General features: G+C 41.4%; 1 protein-coding gene across 3 annotated transcripts in view; it reads right to left on the bottom strand.

Moving 5' to 3' along the window:
- The window catches only part of COG2 (component of oligomeric golgi complex 2), a 43,899-nt gene that overhangs the window by 16,915 nt on the left and 4,209 nt on the right, over positions 1-22,775 (bottom strand). For all 3 annotated transcript variants that reach the window (XR_005721419.1, XM_040242792.1, XM_040242794.1), the window contains exons 2-9: positions 17,117-17,278; positions 15,471-15,536; positions 11,540-11,620; positions 9,646-9,749; positions 7,973-8,081; positions 6,777-6,956; positions 5,004-5,128; positions 1,429-1,555 (exon numbers count right to left, since the gene is read on the bottom strand). Coding sequence is in view for 2 of the 3 variants with exons in the window: in XM_040242792.1 (XP_040098726.1) it covers positions 1,429-1,555; positions 5,004-5,128; positions 6,777-6,956; positions 7,973-8,081; positions 9,646-9,749; positions 11,540-11,620; positions 15,471-15,536; positions 17,117-17,278 (954 nt within the window). In the remaining variant the exon portion in view is untranslated. The remainder of the gene's footprint in view (positions 1-1,428; positions 1,556-5,003; positions 5,129-6,776; positions 6,957-7,972; positions 8,082-9,645; positions 9,750-11,539; positions 11,621-15,470; positions 15,537-17,116; positions 17,279-22,775) is intronic.

The following is a 22,775-nucleotide window of genomic DNA, read 5'->3' as shown; positions in this document are numbered from 1 at the left end:
TGCAAAGTGCAGAGAACTCTGCTTCCAGCAAAACCGCCTTTCAAACATAAGAGGTACAAAGTTATTTTCAAACGAATATTAACTGAGGGTTTATCATAAAAAAGTGAAATTTATTACCAACAGAAATTCGTAACAGATGAATTTCAGGAGGAAGGAAAATGATCCAAGAGAAAAGGCATAACATCCAAGATGGAACAACAAGCAAAGGAAATGATAAACATGTGGAGTAATTTTGAGAGGAGGATGATGGCCATGTTAAAGCAATAAAAAAACGCCCAATTGGGGGGCATAAAAAAATCAAAATAGAAATAAGACCCTGGTAACTAACATATACTACGGAATGGCATGATTGGCATCTGAGATCCTTGTGCTGTTTGGGAGGCTGAAGGACACCAGTAACTTTAAATTCTGTTAAGTAACCACTAAGGTTACTTAATACACAAATAAATAGAGGGCAGAACTTCTAAATTAGTAGAGGGGTAAAAGAGAATAAATGAGAAAAACAAATTCCCAAAAGTGAAAAATACAAAGAAGGTGAAAAAGAAAAAAAAAAAAAAGAAGAGAGAGAGGAAAAGAAAAACAGGACAAATAGGAAGAACTAAGAAATCCACAAATGTATCAACCACTATGATCATTGTAAAGTTGATAGATTACCTAATTATAAGACAAAGATTGTCATATTGAATAAAAGAATAGAAAAACAAAAGTCAAAATCCAGAGCAGGAAGAGGAGGAGAGGCACCAAGAGGCTGAGCAACAGGGTGCTGAGCAGGAGAGCAGGGTGCAGACTCAGGCTGTTTGGGCTAGAGTCCTCACTCTTCTCCAGGACACTACCTAACATCTTTAAAACACGGAAAATCAACAAATGGGTTTACTTTTGATATATCAACCACGAAGTCCTTTAAATAAAAAACATGTTTTTTTTAAAAAGAAATATCAAGGCCTCCTAATCTTTCAAATTATATAGGATACTTTTATACTACATTAATAATTATAATATTAACTATATAAATCTCTTTACAGTTGTTTTTGACGAAAATCAAGTTTGTAGAACTCTGCTCTATCACTTTGAAGGAAAACAAGAATAGAGCAGAGTTCTACAAACTTAATGTTTCATGAAAACAACTGTGAAGAGGTTTGTTTTCAACGGTCCTTATGATCTTTTTTAAAATTTAGATAAAAAGCATCCATATCTAGTCATAATTGCTTCTCGACTGAACTCTACCTCACATCCTAAAAAATATTCTCAGTCCCCAAAGTATCAGAGACTATGACCTGAATAAAACAATGTCTGTATTTTTAAGGTAAATGCTGGCTCTGCAACTCAGATTGTGATTTTCAATAAACCACAGAACCAAGACTGTGCAAAAAAGACAAGATTATCTCAGCTTAGCACCATCAAAAGTCCAGACAACAGAGGAAAAGGTACCTGGTGAAATGCATCAGGATCCCCAGGATTAAACAGCGAGGGCAATTTTTCTTCTAATCCTCGTACTATTTCTGGCCAGACAGAATTCACCAAAAAGTCATAGCCGGGAACAGTATTGCCCTTTTCACTGTAAGATAAAAGAATTTCAGTCAGATACACCAGAAACATCTACTTACAAAAAGCAAAATTCCATTGTGGTGTTTTATTAAAATAAAAGTTCCTCAGCCTAAAATTTACTTTGACCTTTTAAAAACAACTGTATTTGTCAATTATTTTGTTTTAGGCCCAAACTTCTCTCTCACTCCTTGATCTCATTCTCACCTAGAACATACCCTCTGTGTCCCGACTCCTACAATTATCACAGAGCAGACAGCTGGGGTTGAGGGTAACGGAAAACTACGCTGACGTGCCGTGGCACAGCTTTCTCCCCTAAAATGGGCTACCATGTTTACACACTATCTTGAAAAAGCAGCAACCTAGTACCACAAGAAAAGCAATCTTTGTATTCAATCTTAACACCACTCAACTCTGCTGCTGCTGCTGCTGCTGCTGCTAAGTCGCTTCAGTCGTGCCGGACTCTGTGCGACCCCACAGACGGCAGCCCACCAGGCTCCCCGGTCCCTGGGACTCTCCAGGCAAGAACCCTGGAGTGGGGTGCCATTGCCTTCTCCAATGCAGGAAAGTGAAAAATGAAAGTGAAGTCGCTCAGTCGTGCCCAACTCTTAGAGACCCCGTGGACTGCAGCCCACCAGGCTCCTCCGTCCATGGGATTCTCCAGGCAAGAGGACTGGAGTGGGCTGCCATCGCCTTCTCCCCACTCAACTCTAAAACACGATAAAGCACACTAATTTACCAATCACTAACAGCTTTGTGACTCAGCTATCTCTGATTATCTTCAGGTCTAATGTAAAATTTTATTTCATGTAAAATCTGGATTACAAATCTTAATAAAGAAAACGGATAACATTCATGGTTTTCATATGCACATGCTTTATTTTGCATTGTCAGCAAAAAGGCCAAATTCTGAGTTTCTAATTCACACACTTAGGTGAGAGAGAACACTGAGATAAAATCATGCTCTCAGGAGCCACAGCACCTCAGTTCAAATCTCAGGTCACTGAACTTCTCTGTTTTGGTTTCCTCATCTTTAAAATCATAGGGTCATTATATGAAATAAGATTTGTAAAGCATTTAGCACTTACTAGCATATAGTATGGAGAAGGCAATGGCAGCCCACTCCAGCACTCTTGCCTGGAAAATCCCATGGACGGAGGAGCCTGGTGGGCTGCAGTCCATGGGGTCGCTAGGAGTCAGGCACGACTGAGCGACTTCAGTTTCACTTTTCACCTTCATGCACTGGAGAAGGAGATGGCACCCCACTCCAGGGTTCTTGCCTGGAGAATCCCAGGGACGGGGGAGCCTGGCGGGCTGCTGTCTATGGGGTCGCACAGAGTCGGACACGACTGAAGCGACTCAGCAGCAGCAGCAGTGGCAGTGTATAGTAAGTACCATGGTAATGGTGTGAAATACACAGCACATAAATAAAAAAGGTGGGCTCCTTAAGCTTCTCTGTACTTAAAAATCTGTAAGTATCTTCAGGCAGCAGCATCTCACTGACCTACCCACTTTGCTGCATGTTAACATGCTTTATACTAAGGTAATCTTCTTGACACTCGATGAGGGAAAGGAGATGCCTACGTCCCACATACCCAGTTCCACGTATCACATCATATACTTTTAATCACAATAAGAACTAGCTCTAATCAGGTATAGGAAGAGAGAACAAAATTGAAGATTTTATAATACAAACGCACATAATATGAGCAACAATGAATGACAAGATCACCTCATTTCCAAACTAAATATACAGTTAAAGCCTCAAAAAGAAAATTTAAATCTGCAAGATCAACAATTAGAAAGGCTAATTTATGTTCTCTGGAAAGTAACTCCTGAACATCACTGGTGTTGCCGGGTATACAAAGCACCCAAAGGCAGAGATGCTGAGCAAGGGAGGGTCCAGGGCAACAAGATGACAGGGCGTGAAGCAAAGGCAGATGACCTACCAAGGTACAGTCTAGATACTCAAATTTCTGGGCTTTCTACATGAGTTCTGCCACACTGAAAACTGTGGAAAAGAACAAACGTGAGGCGTGAAACTTGACATTTCAGGACCAAGACTAGGCTTTGTCAAATCTAATGACTGGTTGTTTCGTTACTGTGGCCTCTTTAATTTCACATGATGACTTCTATTAAATTCTTACCCCAAATCCAAATCCAACTGAATCTTCATGATTATTAAAGAAAAGTGGCAAAACAAAGCTTCATCTGAAATCATCTAGTGGAAACAAAGAGGGCACTTCACCGTCTATCGGCACATTTATTCCCCAGGTTTCTCCTTTCAAAGAAAAAAATTTCAAGACTAAAAATAACTTTTACTCCGTGAAGAAAGGGACTTTATTTGCCTTTCTAATGCTGCAAATTGACTGAGTCTTTCATTTCATAAACATTGGATAGTTGCTGTCTTAAGACACTGGGCCAAGGGTGGGGAATATGTCCTGTGCAGGATGGGAGAAAGCTGTTACGATGGAAATTAGTCCTCAACAGAAGTAAAAGCAACATGCAATCGCCTGCAGAGAACAGGATTAAAGGTCTTCAGGACGAAAGGTGGTCTCTTGAAGGAAGTGGCATCTGAGCTGGGGCTTCACACGGAATGACAGATCAACAAAAAGAAAGGGAAAGGCAGAGGACTCTGAGGAAAAACACAGACCCACCGGATGTGTGCTGGGGACCAGCGGAGCAAGGGAAGCCCGCAGAGTGCCACATTCAAGGACCACCGAGGCCAGAGTGCGCGGGCCTCGTGTGCCGCGCCGAGAGCCTGGACTCCCCAGTGAGCAGCGAGAGGCCACTGCAGGCTTAGGGAGAAGGCAGTGCCACATCAAGAAGCCTAGGCTTTCCCCGACAAGCAACAAGAAGCCACTGAAGACCCAGGAAGAAGGCAGTGCCTAAATATCAGAATTGTGGGTAAATGTGACAGCCGAAGGGCAGAGGGAAAGGGTGAGAAGGGAGAGGGTGGAGGCAGGGAGAGGAGGTGGGCAGATCCTGTTATTCTGGATAAAACTATGACAAAGGCCCGGATCAGGCCAGCGGTGATGGTGAAAGGCAGTCGGGTATTTATGAAACAAAGCTAAAAGTATGGAAACCAAGCGAGAGGAGGGAACACTCAAGATGACTTTAACTACAATTAATGTAAAACTTGTTGAATTAAACTGAATTGATATTTATAAACAGATTACAACATTAGAATAATGTAAGGAAACCAACTTTTATTTCACACGTAATTCAGGAAAAAGTATAGAAAAGGGGAAAGTATGGGTTGTGAATTCAGAAAGATGCCCGCTTTACCTCTGCCCTACTCATTACAGTTCCCTTCTAAGACGATGACCTTCTGAGGTGATGACCCACACCCACCTCGCAGTGCCCGTTAACAATTCACTAGGGGAGTGCAGAGGAACCCGCCCCAAACAAGGCAGCAGTAATCAGCAGGCGCAAGCTCTAAGCACAGCTGCTTCAACTACCTTGAGATGGCTCCTCCTGTGACCTCTCGAAGAAGGCGGCAGTGATGGGGAACGAACTCCAAGAGTTTATCATACATGAGCTGGAGATCACTCAGATGACTATCAACAGTCTGCTCTAGAATCACCTATCAAACGAACAGCATTTTTTAAAAAGCATCTAAACGAGAGGTATGAATGACACACTACAGGAAAAATAGAGAAAACCTCCGAAGTATGCTTCCTCATGCCCCCTCCTCCCCAGCTAACATGGTTTCTAACAGTAACAGCTACACTCAGAACCAGTTTCAGGATTTGGAAGCACAGCTCTGACCCAGGGGAGACACAGGCTGGGTGACAGAGACTGGCCTGAAGCTGGAAAGCCAAGCACATTTGCCTCCTTCCCTCCTGAGATTGAAAACAAAATAAAATGACAGTTTCCCGTAACAGCCCCTCCCTGTACTGACCTTGGCCTTTTCTTCTACCATAATTTAGATCAAGGGAAGGTGTGAGACACAGAAAGATGGAAATATATATTTTAGTTTACTTTATTATTTTATCTTTCGTGTTAAGGTTGAGAGTCAAAAGGTTAATGACAAGACAAGCATACAAATTAAAAAAAAATTAAAATGTGGCCTTAGTTTATCTAATATGCCACTGAAACATCAACTTTCTCTAATTTAGTACATTAGGTTCAGTTCAATGAAAAACAAAGGCATAGTTAGTAACAATTTTCACTTACTGATAAAGAAATAATGTAGGTAATTTGTCTTTTTCATTCTTCTCATTAGAAATGAAATATAACAGGATAGGAAGAGAGGAAACTGACAGACCATTTATTTTTAGTAACTCTAATAAAAGCTGAAAGGATTACTGACGTTAATCCTCAAATTTCATTTTTATCAATGAGATTCAATTTCCCCCATTTATAAATGGGAGACTTTCATCCCAGAGTCATGGTGAGCAGGGCTTTGTGCTTACTACAGAAAGAGCATCCGCACTGACAGAGGGCTGAAGAAAGTCTGTGAGCACTGAGGGTGGGCTTGCGACTCTCATCGGTTTGAACCAGAGGAAGCTGCCGTTTTTGCGTGTCAGAAAATGGTGAGTATTGGCAACTTCATATGGTACAGTTTATATTCTGGCTGCTCAAAGGAAGAAGATGCTTACTTTCCAAAGTCTACCTGTATCCTTGCAGATGAAGGACACTGGACAGTCGGGCTCCGGGCTTAGGGCGCTGTGCTGCTCATCCGCCTGCACCAGCGGCTGTTCCCTCCCTCCCACCTTCCTGGCTAAGAGACTCCTCAGTATTCAAGACTTAGGCTGCATCTCTGTGAAGACGCCCTTCAGCACAGGCTTTCCATGGTCAGGGTTTCAGCAGGGTCCCTTACCAGCAACACTACAGTTTTGGTATCTGCTTACTTGTTCCATTTTACCCACTAGACCAGTAGTTAAAAATTCATTTTAAGAATTTAGTGGCAAATAATTTACATACCATAAAACTGACCTAAAACTGTTTTGATACATTCCTTCTCCCTAGGCAAGACCCTCCTCCCACTAAATTAACATGATCCCCGGGCTATAGCATCACTAAAAACACTTGAGAAGGTGCCTGACTCCTGCATGCTGGTTGTAACCACCAGGGACCAACCTTTTCTCACAACTGATGGTGCTACAGTAACTGAGAATCTTTACAGAAAGGCCTCTAAGCTGCCCCTTGCACCCAGTAAAGCATCCAAGACAGAGCAGAGGCTCCATGAACATCTGCTGAATGAAGCCCTTATCCAGCAGCACACAAACCTCATCCACGTATGGCTTGACGAGGACCTGACCCACTAAGGCCTCTGCATCCCGGGTCTTGTCGATTGTGGCGTAAGTCCGTAAGCAGTGCCGAATGATGTCGACACTGGAAGTCTGAAGACCTTCTAACAGGAGGCCTTCCAGTGACTGCTGTAACATGGCTGTAATACCAGCTATACGCTGCAAGAAAGACAGGTTAAAAAGCTCCAGTTGTAATAGTTTCTAAAGATCCAAACACACATATAACACATTTCTTATTCCAACAGAAGATACGTAAAATTAAAAATTAACATTTTCTGCAGAGTAACAATGACTCTCTCCTCCTCCTCACATGTCTTTGTAAGTTAATCTTGGCTGTATCAAAGGAGGGTTTAGATATCACTTCAGAATGAGGCTCTTTTAAGTTACAGAGTAAATCTGACAAACATCATGATTCTAAAGTCCAGTCAAGAGTTTTGGATAAATTAATTCTGACTAAATCATATAGTGTGTCAATTACATGAAATTTAGAATTAATTTTACCCTTATAATTCAGAGAATATGCCTGTGTCTTTACACAAAATCTATAATGTGCGACACATTAGGAGGCAGGGGCCTAAAAAAGGAAAACTGAAAGAGAAAATTCAAAGCTAGTTTCAAAATCCTGCAGGTCAACAACTGTCAGAACAATACAGGCACACCTTGGCAATACAGCAGGTGTGGTTCGAGGCCACCACAACACACTGAGTACTATCACAATGAAGCCAGTTACGGGGGTTTCTTGGATTCCAAGCAGATATAAAGGAGATGTTTACACTGTACTACATGCAGTACACTGAGTTTGCAGAAGCATCATATGTAGAAAAAACGAGATATAGACCTTACTTTAATTAAGAAATGCTTTATCGCTAAAAAATGCAATCATCATGTGAACCTTCAGTAAGCTATAATCATTTTGCTGGTGGAGGTTTGAAACACTGTGAAAACTACCAGAATGAGATACAGAGGTAAGAGTATGTGAAGTGAGCAAGTGCTGTTAAAGGACTGGCATGGTGACAGAACTTGATGCACAGCCGCAATAAACCTTCCATTTTTTAAAAAAAAGAAGTGCAATATCTGTGAAACGCAATAAATCTAAGGGCAATAAAACAAGGTCTGCCTGTACCATTTAGCAAATTCCTGAATACTAAAGTGTGAAAATCTAAAGCAACACTTACTGGTCTTATTTTGTCCAAAAGAGGCAAGCCTTTGCTTTGAACAGCATGAAACTGTAACTGATTAAATTCTGTGGCAATCCTCTCCAAAATTTGTCCAGTCAAAAGCGGGCTAGTGGAGACAATTAAAGAGAGTTAATCCGTAAAGGTTTTTAATTTCCAAGAATATATCACATGCTCAGCAATCCTGACGCTCTCATTGTGCTTTTCCATAGCCCCCTGTTATAAGGTAGAAGTTATAGCATCCTTTGTGCCATGAGCTTTTACAGCAGGTTCCAGGACAGCGGAAAACTGTGACAGCTAAGCATAAGCCCCTGACACCGCCAGGCCCGACCACAGGGTCCAGCCGAGGAGCAAGAGTGGCCAGGCCAGTGTGGGTGCTTACACCTCCTCCCCAGTCTCTCCCATTCAGGGCCTTCTTCATTTTTAACTTCCTTTCCCTCTCTCTAGCTCTACCCTGTCGTTTACATTACACTGCCCTGGTTTTCCCTCCCCTACAACTCAAAGTTGCTGATCTGAATTTTTTAAAAGTCCTCGAAGGTGATTCTGAGCAAGAAACAGCATAATATCTATTACATTAAAGATGGAATATCACAAAGGGACAGTCTTATAGAAAAAGACATCGTGACGCACTTCTATCAAAGGAAGAGTAGGAACGGGCAAAACCAGAGAGAAAACAGGAGGCAGGCACAGCAGACGTCGCGTGAGGATAAGCCGGCAGGAGCTGCCAAGGGGCTGAGGGCGAGAGACTTGGGACGGTTTGAGACCAACAGCTCCCCTGGATGGGCCAGAAGGGATGACCCATCAAATGGGGTCACAAATAGTCGACCATGACTGAGCAACTAAACTGAACTGAGGGCCTACTACATGCCAGGTGCGGGCTGACGGTATCTCAGTGTCCTAACCCTGCCAGAGGAGTTCCCATCAGCCTTCCACTGTCAACGACACCAGGAGTTGAGTTCCACGGCTCAGGCTGCCCAGTGGAATATACAGCACAGATCTGTCCACGGCACCACGGTGCTTCCCATGGTGCTGGTATGAGCGACTCATTTTCCGAGTCGCTTACCTACCTGGCTGATTTAAAATTCAGACTAGAAAGATAAGACAGTTGCAGTATGTAACAAAGAAAATGGTCATCTTTTTCTAATTTCACAAGCTTTTCTTGTTGACAAACGCTAACTAAAAGTGCCTATCCTGCTTCTTAATGATGTAATGCTAGGGTTAGACACTTATGCGGCAACACTCTGGGCATTACTCTGGTCTAAATGAATTCAGCAAGGATGAAAGCTATTTCACATCTTGAAGATCAACAAAATTCTGCCAGTGCTTCTATAAGGCAATTCCAAAGATAAAATTCTTGCAATAAAATACACTCCTCTGATTCCCTGTGAAGTGATGTATTGGAACTGTGGCCCATAACCATAAAGGCTTTATAAGGATGTGTTATAAACTTTACCATCTCACACCCTCCACCTTCCACAAGCTACACTCAAAAACACTGAACCACAGACTTGGCTTTTCTTCTTTTTCAGAAATGAATGAAAAACACTCAAAACACTGAACCACAGACTTGGCTTTTCTTCTTTTTCAGAAATGAATTTTAACTGAAAAAAAAGAAAAATTAGGCTAGATGTGAAGTATTAATTTATGCAATGTTTAGTACAGAAAATACTCACCTGCTTGCTTCTAGTGCAGATGTTTCTTTAGAATGTTGAGAATTTAAGATTTTTTCAATTTTCTCAACTGATCGAATAACCTGTATAAGCCGCAACACACATATCTATAAAATAATAATTAAGCAAAAAAAAGTTATCATGATATTTAATCTTAATCATCTTATTTCCCCATTCTAAATACAGGGAAATACAAAGCAAAAAGTCAACTTAGGGTATGTAGGGCATTCTATATTTTGAATACTTCTACATAAAACTGAATTCCCAAGAATGCAAATCTTAATTTTAGGCGTCAAGAAGAAGCACATTTTCAATATTCTGCTGCAAGTTTATAGTTAAAAAAAGAAGAAAACCAGACTGTTTGTTTTCTCATTTCCCACACTTTTATTCCTTTCTTTTCCTATTTTAAACGAACCTCTCTATAGGTACTACATTTTTTTTCTTATGAGCCTTTTTCACGTTATAACTGTAGCTTCTGATCATCTTTAGCCTATTTACATGTATATGACACAATTATATGCTTAAGCACCAATTGATGAATGACATTATTATACAACATTATCAAAGAAGTTGAGCATTATTAAAAAAACCCATCCTTAAAAGAACAGAAAGATATAAAGTCACTCACTAAACAAACAGCTACCAGAACCTACTCTAGAGCACAGGGAGTTCTATTCAGTGCTCTGCAGTGACCCAAACGGGAGAGAAGTCTAAACATGAGCGGGGTACGTGACGCACTGTATAACTGATGCACTTTCTGCGCAGCAGAAACTAAAACATTGTAAAGCAAGTATACGCCAATAAAAATTAATTTAAAAAAAGACAAAATAAAATATGTAAATAGTTACTGGGCACCTATTGTGCACCAGACATTGTTCCAGACGGGGAGGACACGACGGAATGGAACAGGCAGAGAGGCCCCACTCTAACAGAGCTTAAAGCCTTTCTAGGAAGGCACTACATGCTTGAAATCTCTGGACAAAAGCTGATAATTGTCTCAAATTCTAATCCTATTATATCCAATAATAATGGATATATATGATATATATTATATATTATTATAATATATAAAATAATGGCTATATATTATAATATTATATATCGATTAAAGTCAGAAGATAAAACCGAAACATAAGACTGCTAAGAATTAAAAGCAGTGCATGCGGAGGTACAGTTACGAAGTGGAAACAAAAGCAGCAAACGTGGCCGAGTGAGAGAGCAACACCCGAGTCTTTCACCTGCAGCAGAACGTCGGCAGAGCTGCCCTTAGAGGCCTACTTGCTCCCTGATCACTAAAAGGTGAAGACCTTCTTTACAAGGGTGCTGAGAAATTAGTTTTATGCCTGTTAAACTATAAAATGCTTCAATGATACCAGTTATTACTGTTTCTTATTCTGGAAAAATTGAGGAATGTTAATTTTGTGCCCATTTGGGTATCTCTAAAATTCTACTTTATTTCAAACAGTTAACATGACATTAGAAGCACAGAAACAGTCTTGGGAGGAAAAGAAAAGTTTCATATGGTGAGAAGTTGAGAAGACATGAGGCTTTTAGCTGGCATGTAGCCTAAGAAATCTACATTTAGAATTTTTAATGCTATCATTAATAAAACACAAGAAGAATATGCAATATTCTGTCTTTTTCTTCAATTAGTTACTTTACCACACCCTTCTTATTAATAGGACTTTAATCAGCCAAGGAATGAGACCTGGGCTCCAGCTCTGGCTGAACCCCTCAGGAGCCTGGCTGAATGCTGATGCCTAAAGAGAAAGGAAGATCCCACACTCCTTTTTGCAAAGGTACCAAGAGGAGTATATCACACTGCTTCCATGAAAGTGCCGTTAGCTCCAAGGTGCTACCATAAGCCCATGTTTAACAGTATGACACTCGAGGATACCTTTTTTTTCCTAATGTCCTCTTGTTTAGACAGTCGTTCATCTACTGCCCGAATTCCTTCACGGACAGATGACCGAAGACTCTTTAAAAGAATAAAGAAAACGTATTGCAGAAATTGTTTTGTGGCATTACGAAACTTATACATTAAATTCCACGTAACTTAATTATCTTTGGGCCAGTATTATGTAGATATTGACAAAAATACATAATATCAAATACAACTGCTATTGAGGGTACTCATGATTTGAGGGCAAAATGACATATAAAGGCCAGGATTAACAGCCAAAAGCATAATAATATTGGGTTGGCAAAAAAGTTAGCTTACTTTTTATCATAAGATGGCTCTAGTAGTGCTTAGCTGTCTTTAATTTCATTAGAAATAATTTTGTAAGACTGTATTGTGACAGCTGTCATATCAGTGTGCATTAAAAAAAATCAAGACTACTGAATTTTTGTGTAGTCACCTTAATATCAAAGGAGGAAAAAAATCAACATTTTCTGCGTATTATGCTTTATTATTTCAAGAAAGGTAAAAATACAACTGAAATGCAAAGATTTGTGCAGTGTATGGAGAAGCTGCTGTGAATGACTGAAGTGTCAAAATGCCTTGCAAAGTTCTGTGCTGGAGACTTCTAACTGGATAGATTTCGCCACAGTTGAAATGAGCAGTTGAAGTTGACAGCAATCAAATGGAGACCTTAACTGAGAACACTCAATATTATACCATGCAGGAGATGGCCAACATACTCAAAACATTCAAATCAACTGCTGAACACCATTTGTACCAGTTTGGTTATGTGAATCATTTTGATGTTTGGGTTCCACATAAGTGAAGTGAAAAAGAACCTTCTTGACCATATTTCCACAGGTAATTCTCTACTTAAAAGTAACAAAAATGTTTAATTTTTAAAAACAAATTGTGAGGTGGGAGGGGGGCTTCAGGATGGGGAACGTGTGCACACCCCTGGCGGATTCATGTTGATGTATGGCAAAACCAATACAATATTGTAAAGTAATTAACCTCCAATTAAAATAAATAAATTTATATTTTAAAAAATAAAATAAAACAAATTGTGGCAAGAGAGAGAAAACTGGACTGCTGTTGTTGCTCAGTGGCTCAGTTGTGTCCGTCTTTGCGACCCCGTGGACTGCAGCACGCCAGGCTTCCCTGTCCTTCACTGTCTCCCAGAGTTCGCTCAAACTCATGTCCATTGAGTCGATGATGCCATCCAACCATCTGTTCCTCTGTGGATACTGTACAATTGTGTGGAATGGAAGGGCTCGTGGGGCAAGCAAAGCGAACCACCGCAATCATATGAAAGGCTGCTCGTCACCTAGAAGCGATGCTGTGTATGTGCCGGGACTGGGAGGGAGTTCTCTATTAGGAGCTCCTTCTGGAAAACCAGATGATTAATTCTGACGAGTACTTGCTCCCAATTAGACAAACTGAAGGCAGCACTAGATGAAAAGCATCTGGAATTAGTCAACAGAAAACGCACAGTCTTGCATTAGGATAACTCAAGACCACATTTCTTTGATGACCAGGAAAAACTTTTACAGCTTGGCTGGGAAGTTCTGATTCATCCATCATAGTCACCAGACATTGCACCTTCAGATTTTCATTTATTTTGGTCTTTACAAAATTCTCTTAATGGAAAAATTTCAATTCCCCGGAAGACCATAAGAGACACTTGCAACAGTTCTTTGCTCAAAACTATGAAAAGTTTTGGGAAGATGGAATTATGAAGCTGCCTGAAAAAAACAGCAGAAGGTAGTGGAACAAAACTGTGAATACACTGTTCAATAAAGTTCTTGGTCAAAATGAAAACTGTGCTTTTATTTTTACCTAGAAACCAGTGGAACTTGCTCGCCAACCCAATACATATACAATCACCGTCATACTTGGTCAGAGAACAGAAAGAATCATCTGAATCAAAGAACAGGAAAATCTGGCAGAGGGGATGGAACTCGAGTCTGCCTTGGAGAGCTGAGGAGGCCGACGGTGGAGGGGAGGAGTCACTAGAAGACAGAGGGTGGAGAGGCAGAGCTTTCAGGGCACACGTGGGGCTGGAGGGTACACCCGCGTGCACAGCAAGCTTCCTTTTGGAGAGAAGTAGAAATAAACGGGTGGGGGGCTGATTTAGGAGAATGTTAGACTAGATTCTATCAGGAATTAAGCAATCCTTAAGCACTGATATACCACGATGCCATGTTATTCTAAGGATATTAAGAATCAAGGAGTAAGGAACAGAAGGGCCAGGAAAAGGCAGCTCACAGGTGGAGAAACATGTCCAGAAGCTAATAAATTAAACAATATATGAAGAATCAGGCCAAAACAAAGGTAAAAGAAATGATTAGAATAAACTAGACATGGCAGCCCACTCCAGTACTCTTTCCTGGAGAATCCCATGGACAGAGGAGCCTGGCGGCTACAGTCCATGGGGTCGCAAGTCAGACACAACTTAGTGGCTAAACCACCACCACCAGCCAAATCACAAAGATTCTACAGAAAAGTGAATTAATTCATTCAGGAACCATGAAACGTCTACCAACTGTCAGCCAGTGAGGATGCAAGATGAATTGGATAGAAACAGTCTTATTCCTCAATGATCTTAGAATCTCAGAGAAGCTTCTTGAGTTGAGAATAAAAAGGCAGGTGGGGTTTATGGTTGATGAGGAGAAGGAAGGTTATAAAGACAGCTGCAGAGTAAGGGACGGGAGGTGGGGCTGGCAGCTGGCAGTGTAGGACAAGAGCCTGAAGGTATGGGAGCCGTCGAGGAAGTTCAAGCACAGGTCAGCAGAGTGGAGAGAGGTCAGAGAGAAGAGTGGAAGGTTAATAAAGGATGGGGTTCGGGCAATGTCACGGCTACAGGTTGGGAGAAGGAAGAGGAGTCCTGAAAAGGAGGCAGGAAGGCCACACAGAGGCTGGTACGGAATCCAGCAGCAGACCAAGAACTTCTTTCTTTTCCATTCCAACAAAAGGCACTGTAATAAGCTTTGTAAAATTCAAACAAGACACAGACTTTCAAACAACCTGCTGGTTCAAGGCACAGCTCACAACTTAACTTCTTTCACGACTTTTGTCTTGCCTAGCCTCCTCAGGCCTTCTCAGCCCTGGCCTTCCCAATGTCCTGCACTTCCTGCAGCTTCATCCAAGCAGAACCTCTTTATCACACCATCTGCGGAGAGTCTTGCGTGTGCCAGCTGCTGTCTCGAGGCAAGGTGCGCAAGGCCACTTGGTCCGGGGTGGTCCAGTGCTGACACACACAGGAAGTGACGGCGCAGTGCTTCACCGCTAAGGGAGGATGGAGGCCCAGGTGCCCAGCACAGCCTAGAGGGTGAGGGGACAGGGCGGCACAGTTTTCTGTCGGAGGCGAGACCGAAACTCCCTCTCCACTGTTCATCTGGGTGGAGTCCTTGTTCTCATGGCTTAGCGGCAGACAGTTCCATTCCCAAGGGAGAGATTTTCTCAGAGAAACTAGGTATTACATGACATTTACATTATCCTTCAGTTACACCCGGGGTTAAATGGCTGGTATACACTGGTCCACGAATCTAACTACATATAAAATATTGTCTGGGAAAATACTTGTAAAATGACAAATTTTAAAATATAAGTAAGCCAGTTCTAAGCTGGAGACCACTGGGTGAGGTGGTATTAACAAATTTAAATTTTGAAATACCCTTCTCCTCCTCCCTGACATTTAAAAGTGTCTACTCTTGAGAATTTGCCGTCTTCAAACCAAATATGTTTCTCAGGTTGTAATATCACATGCAAATCATTTACATTTTGAAAGTATTATACTATAAGCATGGAACATTAAAAAACACCAACGACAACAATCTAACAGATTAATAAAAGAATTCTTGGAGAAGGCAAACAAGTGTAATATGCCTTATGGTAGATTGTTTACTGTTATTTGGGGACTTACCAGAACCTCTTCTCGTAACTGTCCCAAAGGCACAGAAAGCTGATTGAGGGCCTTGTCCATACCGACCTAAAGGCAAGTTGGCACAAACATATCAGGCCAGGATTAACAGTGAAGCGTATGTTTAACGATCAAAGCCGTATCAGACTTAGGCTATTCTTTCTGTACAATTATATGCTGTTAGCAACCATGTAACAAAAATGTTACTTTGCTATAAATATTGCTCATTGAATGTGAAAAACCTGTTGATACATAAGAACTATAAAAATAACAAAGTCATAATAAATCAAGGTCCGTCTAGTCAAGGCTATGGTTTTTCCAGTGGTCATGTATGGATGTGAGGGTTGGACTGTGAAGAAGGCTGAGCGCCGAAGAATTGATGCTTTTGAACTGTGGTGTTGGAGAAGACTCTTGAGAGTCCCTTGGACTGCAAGGAGATCCAACCAGTCCATTCTGAAGGAGATCAGCCCTGGGATTTCTTTGGACGGAATCATGCTAAACCTGAAACTCCAGTACTTCGGCCACCTCATGTGGAGAGTTGACTCACTGGAAAAGACTCTGATGCTGGGAGGGATTGGGGGCAGGAGGAGAAGGGGACGACCGAGGATGAGATGGCTGGATGGCATCAACTCAATGGACGTGAGTCTGAGTGAACTCTGGGAGATGGTGATGGACAGGGAGGCCTGGCGTGCTGCAATTCATGGGGTCGCAAAGAGTCGGACACGACTGAGCAACTGAACTGAACTGAACTGAATAAATCAAAAATTCCTATGCACAATTTGCCTTTGGATGAAATTTTAAATGACTTAAAAAACTAACAGGAAAAATAGCTATCTCTGTTGTTTATGATATTCAACCAGCTGATATGAAAGTCTGATGGACTACATTTCTCCTAAGCATTATTACAACCCTTCAGAAAAATCCAAATTAAACAGGATGGAAATAACATTTTCAGGGTTTCTAATTCTACTGGAACATTTATCTTAGCGGTATATTTCCCAAAGGCAACTATGGCTCGTTATTCTCAATGCTTCTTGAAATTCCCATAGAGATAGCTATTTTCCATTTGTCTTTTGACAAACAGACTTAAAACATGAAGAAGACTTTCACAACTATGAAAACTCAAGTATTTCTAAACAACCTTTCCAAGTAATTGATATGCTTCTTAGAAACAATTCCTACATTTTTATAAAATGTATAAAAATAGGCTTCTTAATGATTAATATTGGCCAATGTCTTCTGAACCTATCTCTGGCTAGCACATGTACCTGAAAGTAAATTAAACATTTCCTTAAGAAGAGTTGATATCTGCTCTTGGAAATTAGTCTAAACTGGTGAGATTTCATGGTAATCAATTAGCAACTAACAAAAACAAACATTCTTGGTATTGCTCTCCTTTACTTTTCACCACTTCTTAATAAGTCATTCAAAAAATAATCAAACTAAACTAAAAACAAGAAATGTGTATCAAGAAAGTTTCGTTCCTTTATTCATAAGATTAGCAATCCCTTCAAGTTTCTGGGGAAAAAAATAACTAAAAGGTTTCTAAAAAGACTCAAGAGCTGTTAAGCATAAACATAACTGAGGAAAAAAGTGTACAGCGCATATGTAAACACACTGGCAGGCAGGACTGTGCATTTCAGGGTTACCAGGTTTGTGGACAGGTTGACAAAGTCTGCGTAGTCCTTGTTGATGAGCTCCACCATGGCTGTTTTGAGCAGCTTATAGTAGAGCTCCAGGTCATCTCTCAGTGCTTCCAGCTGGACTCGCTTCCGGCAGTCAGACACAAAGTGGTCGACATCAAAGTCTTCCTGAAAATAAAGCCAGAAAAAAAGAATTATCCCAACAATATCACATCTTACATATAAAAATAAAAGGAGAGAGAATAACAGAGAAACACCATTCTATTGATTTGAAAGGTTAACTGCTGTCAGGATAAAGCACTTTAAAACACACAGGACATAAAGGCGCTTGCACACGACCAAGGTGCCCAGAGGGAGGCCCCTGACCAAGAGCATTCTCTCCTGCTGCCTAAATCCTAAAGGGATTTCATTTGCTTTTAACTACACACATTAAATAGGCTCTTCTCAAAACAGAAATAGCTTCTTTTCCCTTAAGTTTTAAAAGTAACAAATATTCACTGTGACAATTTCAACCTATAAATAAAGCCATCCCTCAGCATCCATGGGGGCCTGTTTACAGGACCTCCAAGGACACCAAAATCTACTATGTCCTAGTCTCTAATATAAAATGGCACAGTATTTACATACACTTTAAATCATCTCTAGATTACATAACACCTAATAAAATGTAAATGTTATATAGATAATTGAAACTACTATGTAAATAGTTGCCAACTATTTGTTGCAGCAAATTCAAATTTTGTGTTTTGAAACTTTCTGGAATTTTTTTCCCAACTATTTTCACTGTGAGGATTGATGAGGTAACATCCATCACACAGTCACAGATTTCCTTTTCTTGCGATCATAAGGTTTAAGGTTCACTCCCTTAAACTTTCAAATATACAGTACAGTATTACTAACTATAGTTGCCATGCTTCTCGTCACATCCCCACGAGTTATTTAACTAATTAACTATAAATCTGTACCATTTGACCCCTTCAACCATTTCGTCCATTCCCCAAACCCTGCTCTGGCAACCACCAATCTGTCCTCAGTACCTTTGAGTTAACTTTTGTTTTGTTTTTTATATTTCACATAAAAGTGAGATCATGATCATCTTTCCTTAACTTACGTCATGTAGCATTAATGCCCTCAAGGTCTATCCACGTTGCCACAAATGGCAAGATTTCTTTCTTTTTAAAAAATACCTTTGTTTACTATTTCTGACTGTGCTGCACCTTCACCACCGCACATGGGCTTTCTCTAGCTGCGGCGAGCAGGGGCTACTCTGCGTTGCGGTCTGCAGACTTCTCACTGGGGTGGTTTCCCCTGTTGTGGGCGATGGACTCCAGAGCACAGGCACAGCCGCTGTGGCTCAGAGGCTCATCTGCTCTGTGGCAGGCAGAATCTTCCCGGACCAGGGATCAAACCTGCGCCCCCTGCACTGGCAGGCAGATTCGTAGCCACTGGTCTGTTGCAGAAACCAGTCATCGAGACACCAAGCACTGCACTCAGAGAGCTGAGAACTCAGGTTTATGACGCCAGCGGGCCCAGAGCAGTTAACACTCCAAGCTCTGGGCCCCAAACAAAGGGGTTACAGAGTTTTCACAGACAGACTACGGTGGGCTACACTAGCTGCTAGTAGGCTGGTTTAAACTAAGCAGTTCTGTGTGCATGGGAACAGCAGTCAAGATGGGGAGGGGAATGCCTGACCTTTACATGGACAGGCATGATTAAGCAGGTTTACAGGGGCTGGGGAATTGCAAAGAGCAGGACAAGGGTGGCGAGATAAGCTCCAGTTCCTAGGGTTTTGAGTCCCCACTTTCTGAGACTATGTGACCTACGTGATCCAGACTTTGCAAGGAGCAAGCTGAGTTACACAGGCGGAACGAGCAGGAGGTTATGTAAAATTTTAACTTTTCCTTCTCAGTACCACCAGGGTAGTCTAGATTTATTTCCTTTTCACGGCTGAATAATATTCCTCTCTGTCTGTGGTGTGTATATATCATGGTTTCTTTATCTATTCATCTATCAATGGATACTAAGCCTGCTTCCATGTTTTGACTATTGCAAATAATCCTGCAGTGAACACTGGGGACCTACAAGTGTGAGCCCCACTGGCCACCAAAGCCAGGTGACCTAGAGTTGTCTCTGGGCAGCAACTGCAAACATCAGGACACCAGACAAGTACTCAAGTTCCTTTCTAGGAGATACTGTCCAGCTGGAACAAGGCAGAGAGAGCAAAGACGGCTCCTGCCAGCCTCCAAGCCCCTAGAGAGTGTTAAATTAGAGGTCGGCCCCTCAGGCTGATGATGCTTTAAGGTAAACAAGCCTCTTTCGCAGAAAGTCTGGGCCCTTTTCAGCTGCTGCCCCTGTGCCAGGCCCCAGGAGGGTGACCAAATTCATGCAGCCCTTCAAAAGCTGTTTCTCAGATCATGAGCCTGGTGGGTCTTGCAGATGCCAGTTCCACTGACTTTCAAAGGTGGATGTTTGGGGGCTCATCTCCCAGATGCAAGTATTTAAAGGAGGGGTGCCAAGCTTAGGGTCCAGACCGTTCACTTCTCAGGCAGCAGCTGGGGATGGGAGCTTCCTTCCAGTTGTGGGTCACCATGCTGGGAGTGGGGTGGACGGTGAGACCGTGTTTCAGCCCTTCCCATCCACTGTGATGCGGGCTGTTTCCAAGACGTGCAGGAGTTGCTCAGAGGAGGAAACTACTCCAGGCTTAGCTGCTGGTTTCCTGTGTCCATGGGAGGAGGGGAGTGTCGTAGGATCCTCCTTGAATGAGACCCTTGACCTTTATCTATGTTCACACACACACACACAAACACACACATACACAGAAACTTAATAAACCTTTTCCAAGCTATTTTTCTCCTTTTACATATAACTCCAATGTCTTTTCGTAATACATATTAATTGGTATTGACATTTTATATGGATGTTGAGTATTCAACTGAACATGTTCAAAATCTTTCAAAACCAACTTCCAAGCATTGTTCACAGAATCATTATGCCTGGTTTCCCTTTATAACATTCTGATGCCCCTGGTAGGCACACAGGCATACAGACAGCAAATCACTGTCTACTTATGACTTCGGTACTAACTGAGCTCTTTAGTTATCAAGTATCAGGTATGATGATTCCCAAACTTGTTAAGGCCACTTATACTTATCATCAAAATTACATAATTTTATTAAACATTGTATAAACCAACAAAATATAAGTACAAAATGATAACTGTCTTCATGAAAACTAAGGCAGATGCTTTGCAAAGACCTGATGCTGAGAAACTGTAAGACGATTTTTTCTGAATTATATTAAATATACGAGATGGCCATGAGCCAGGCAGCGCTGTGGGAAGGAGGATCATTGGATCTTGAAGGATTCTCCACCAGGTTCTCTGCAAACGCCTTAGGGTTCTCATTCAACTTAAAGCACAACAAAAAAAATCTAATTCACAGACAAACTTTCAGAGAAAAGAATTTCACGCCACATCAATGTAGAACAAATGTACACATATGTTAAGGACAACATGCACCATTCTGTAAGAGTACTTATAAGACTGACTTTCTTAACTAATCACCCAAACACTTGCTATAACAGTGTCAGATAAGCAATTTCTTACCAAACTATGATTTCACAGGTACCTAGTGAAAAACCACCTGTTTCTTTTACTTCTTGAGACTACCTCAGATAACACCTTAGACTCACAGTTACACAACAACCACAGAAAGAATGTGGGGGCAGGACTCAGCCTGACATCTTGGCCTAGGTACTGACCAGCCGTATGACTCTGTGCAGAGCACTTGGCTTGTTACTTTGCAAGTATGAACTTCAAATGGATGAAGTTCAGATCTGAACTTCATGACGGCATTCTAAATCATATAACTTGAGCTCTAACAAATGCTATTAGCCAATATTAGTGCTCAATTTTCCATTTATATATCTGTTCTTGGATAGACAAATGTTGCACTACCCAAGAGGAAATGACTTAGAACATGTGTGAATATTGGATTAGGCAGCTTTTGCTATGAAAGCAAACAACTTGAAACTCACAGTGGCATATAATAACTGCCGCATTTCATTTACCAGAAAGTTTCACTTTATACTGTAGATTTACTAAACATCCAGCAATTGATATTATTATCAAGAAAATATCCATATGGAAGAGAGTGAATTTAGATACCAACCTCACACTATACCCAAAAATTTAACTCGATAGATTAAAAGACAAATAGAAGAGCTAAGACAATAAAACTCTAAGAAGAAAACAGGTGAGAATATGTGTGACCTTGAATTAGGCAGTCACTGACACAAAAAGCATCAAGATAACAGATAAACTGAACGCAATCAAAATTAAAACTTGTGTGTCAAAACACATTATTTAAAAAGTGAAAAGACAACCCAGTGAATGGGAGAAAATATTTGCAAACCGTGTATCTGGCATGGGTCTAATATCCAGAGCATAAAAACTCTACAACTCAACAGTTAAAAGACAAATAGACCAATTAAAAAATTAGCAAAGGATCTGAATAGACATTTCTCCAAAGAAGATATACAAATAGCCAATCAGCATATAAGAAATTAAAAACTACTTAAGAGTTTGGCTGTGATGCGGAAGAGAGTGGTATGGAAGTGACTAGAGGCAGGAGGGCCAAGAGGAAGAGACCAAAGAAGGAGCGTGTGTGAAAGCCCCTGGGGGTGAGGTCAGAGGAGAGGTGAACCAGGGGAGAGCACCAGGGGGTCTGGGCCGCAAGCACAGGGAGGAGCGGGGTGGGAAGGACCAACCTCAGGAAGGAAACCCCTTCCCAAACAGGCGAGGAGGAGAAAGAGGATGGGCACACATACAGGAATGGAACTGTCATCAGTTAAGGTGAAGACGTTCCCACCCGATGGCACTATTTTTTCTATAAACTGGAAGTCATATGCTGGGATAGAAGGATCGACTTCAACAGCACACCTACGTGAATGGGCCTAACTTATCTTTGTTAGCAGCCTCTTCTCTCCCGTACTACTAGTATCTTATGTCCTATTTCATGTATTAGTTGGCTATCAACCCTCGCTGAGGATTTTTGTAGTTTTTAAGCTGACAAAGCTAATGCTGTGATGTCATCACCGCCTCTATTACCAAGCGATAGAAGTCTACTACCATCTGCCACTCTCGTCTTTTGGTCACCCTACATCTTTCACAGATCTGTCCTCTGCTCTGTATTTCTCATTAGATTTTACAAGGACCACTGAAGCATTTTAAATAGCCTCTTTTTTTCTGAGTTCAGAAAGGTAATTGGTTGTTTCTTTAGCATTTATTAAATAACTTCCTAAAAGTCTGAGATACCACTACGACATTGAGTTAGGGCTGAAATACATGTGCAAGAATGGCCCAAACCAAAATACTAGCTCATCAGTTCAAATCCACCTTAATTTCCCCTTGAAATAGAACACTCTATTAACTTGAAGTAACCAGTGGCACAGAATCCTCTAACACGGGTTCAATGCAACAGACATGACTCCGTGATTTCCTGCTTTACGCCTGACCGTAGCTCATCAAGCGCAAAGCCCTCAGCGCAGCACTCAGGAACAACTCGCAGGCACACCCGGCTGTCTTTCTACTTTTCCCGTCTCAACTCTGGTCATCCTCCCAGCTTCTCTGGACCAAGGCCAGTTTCTCAGCACACACTGTGGTCTT

The sequence above is a fragment of the Oryx dammah genome, unplaced genomic scaffold, assembly GCF_014754425.2.
Source record: "Oryx dammah isolate SB20612 unplaced genomic scaffold, SCBI_Odam_1.1 HiC_scaffold_6, whole genome shotgun sequence".
Taxonomy (NCBI): Eukaryota; Metazoa; Chordata; class Mammalia; order Artiodactyla; family Bovidae; genus Oryx; species Oryx dammah.
This window is presented reverse-complemented; position numbering and strand designations above follow the sequence as displayed.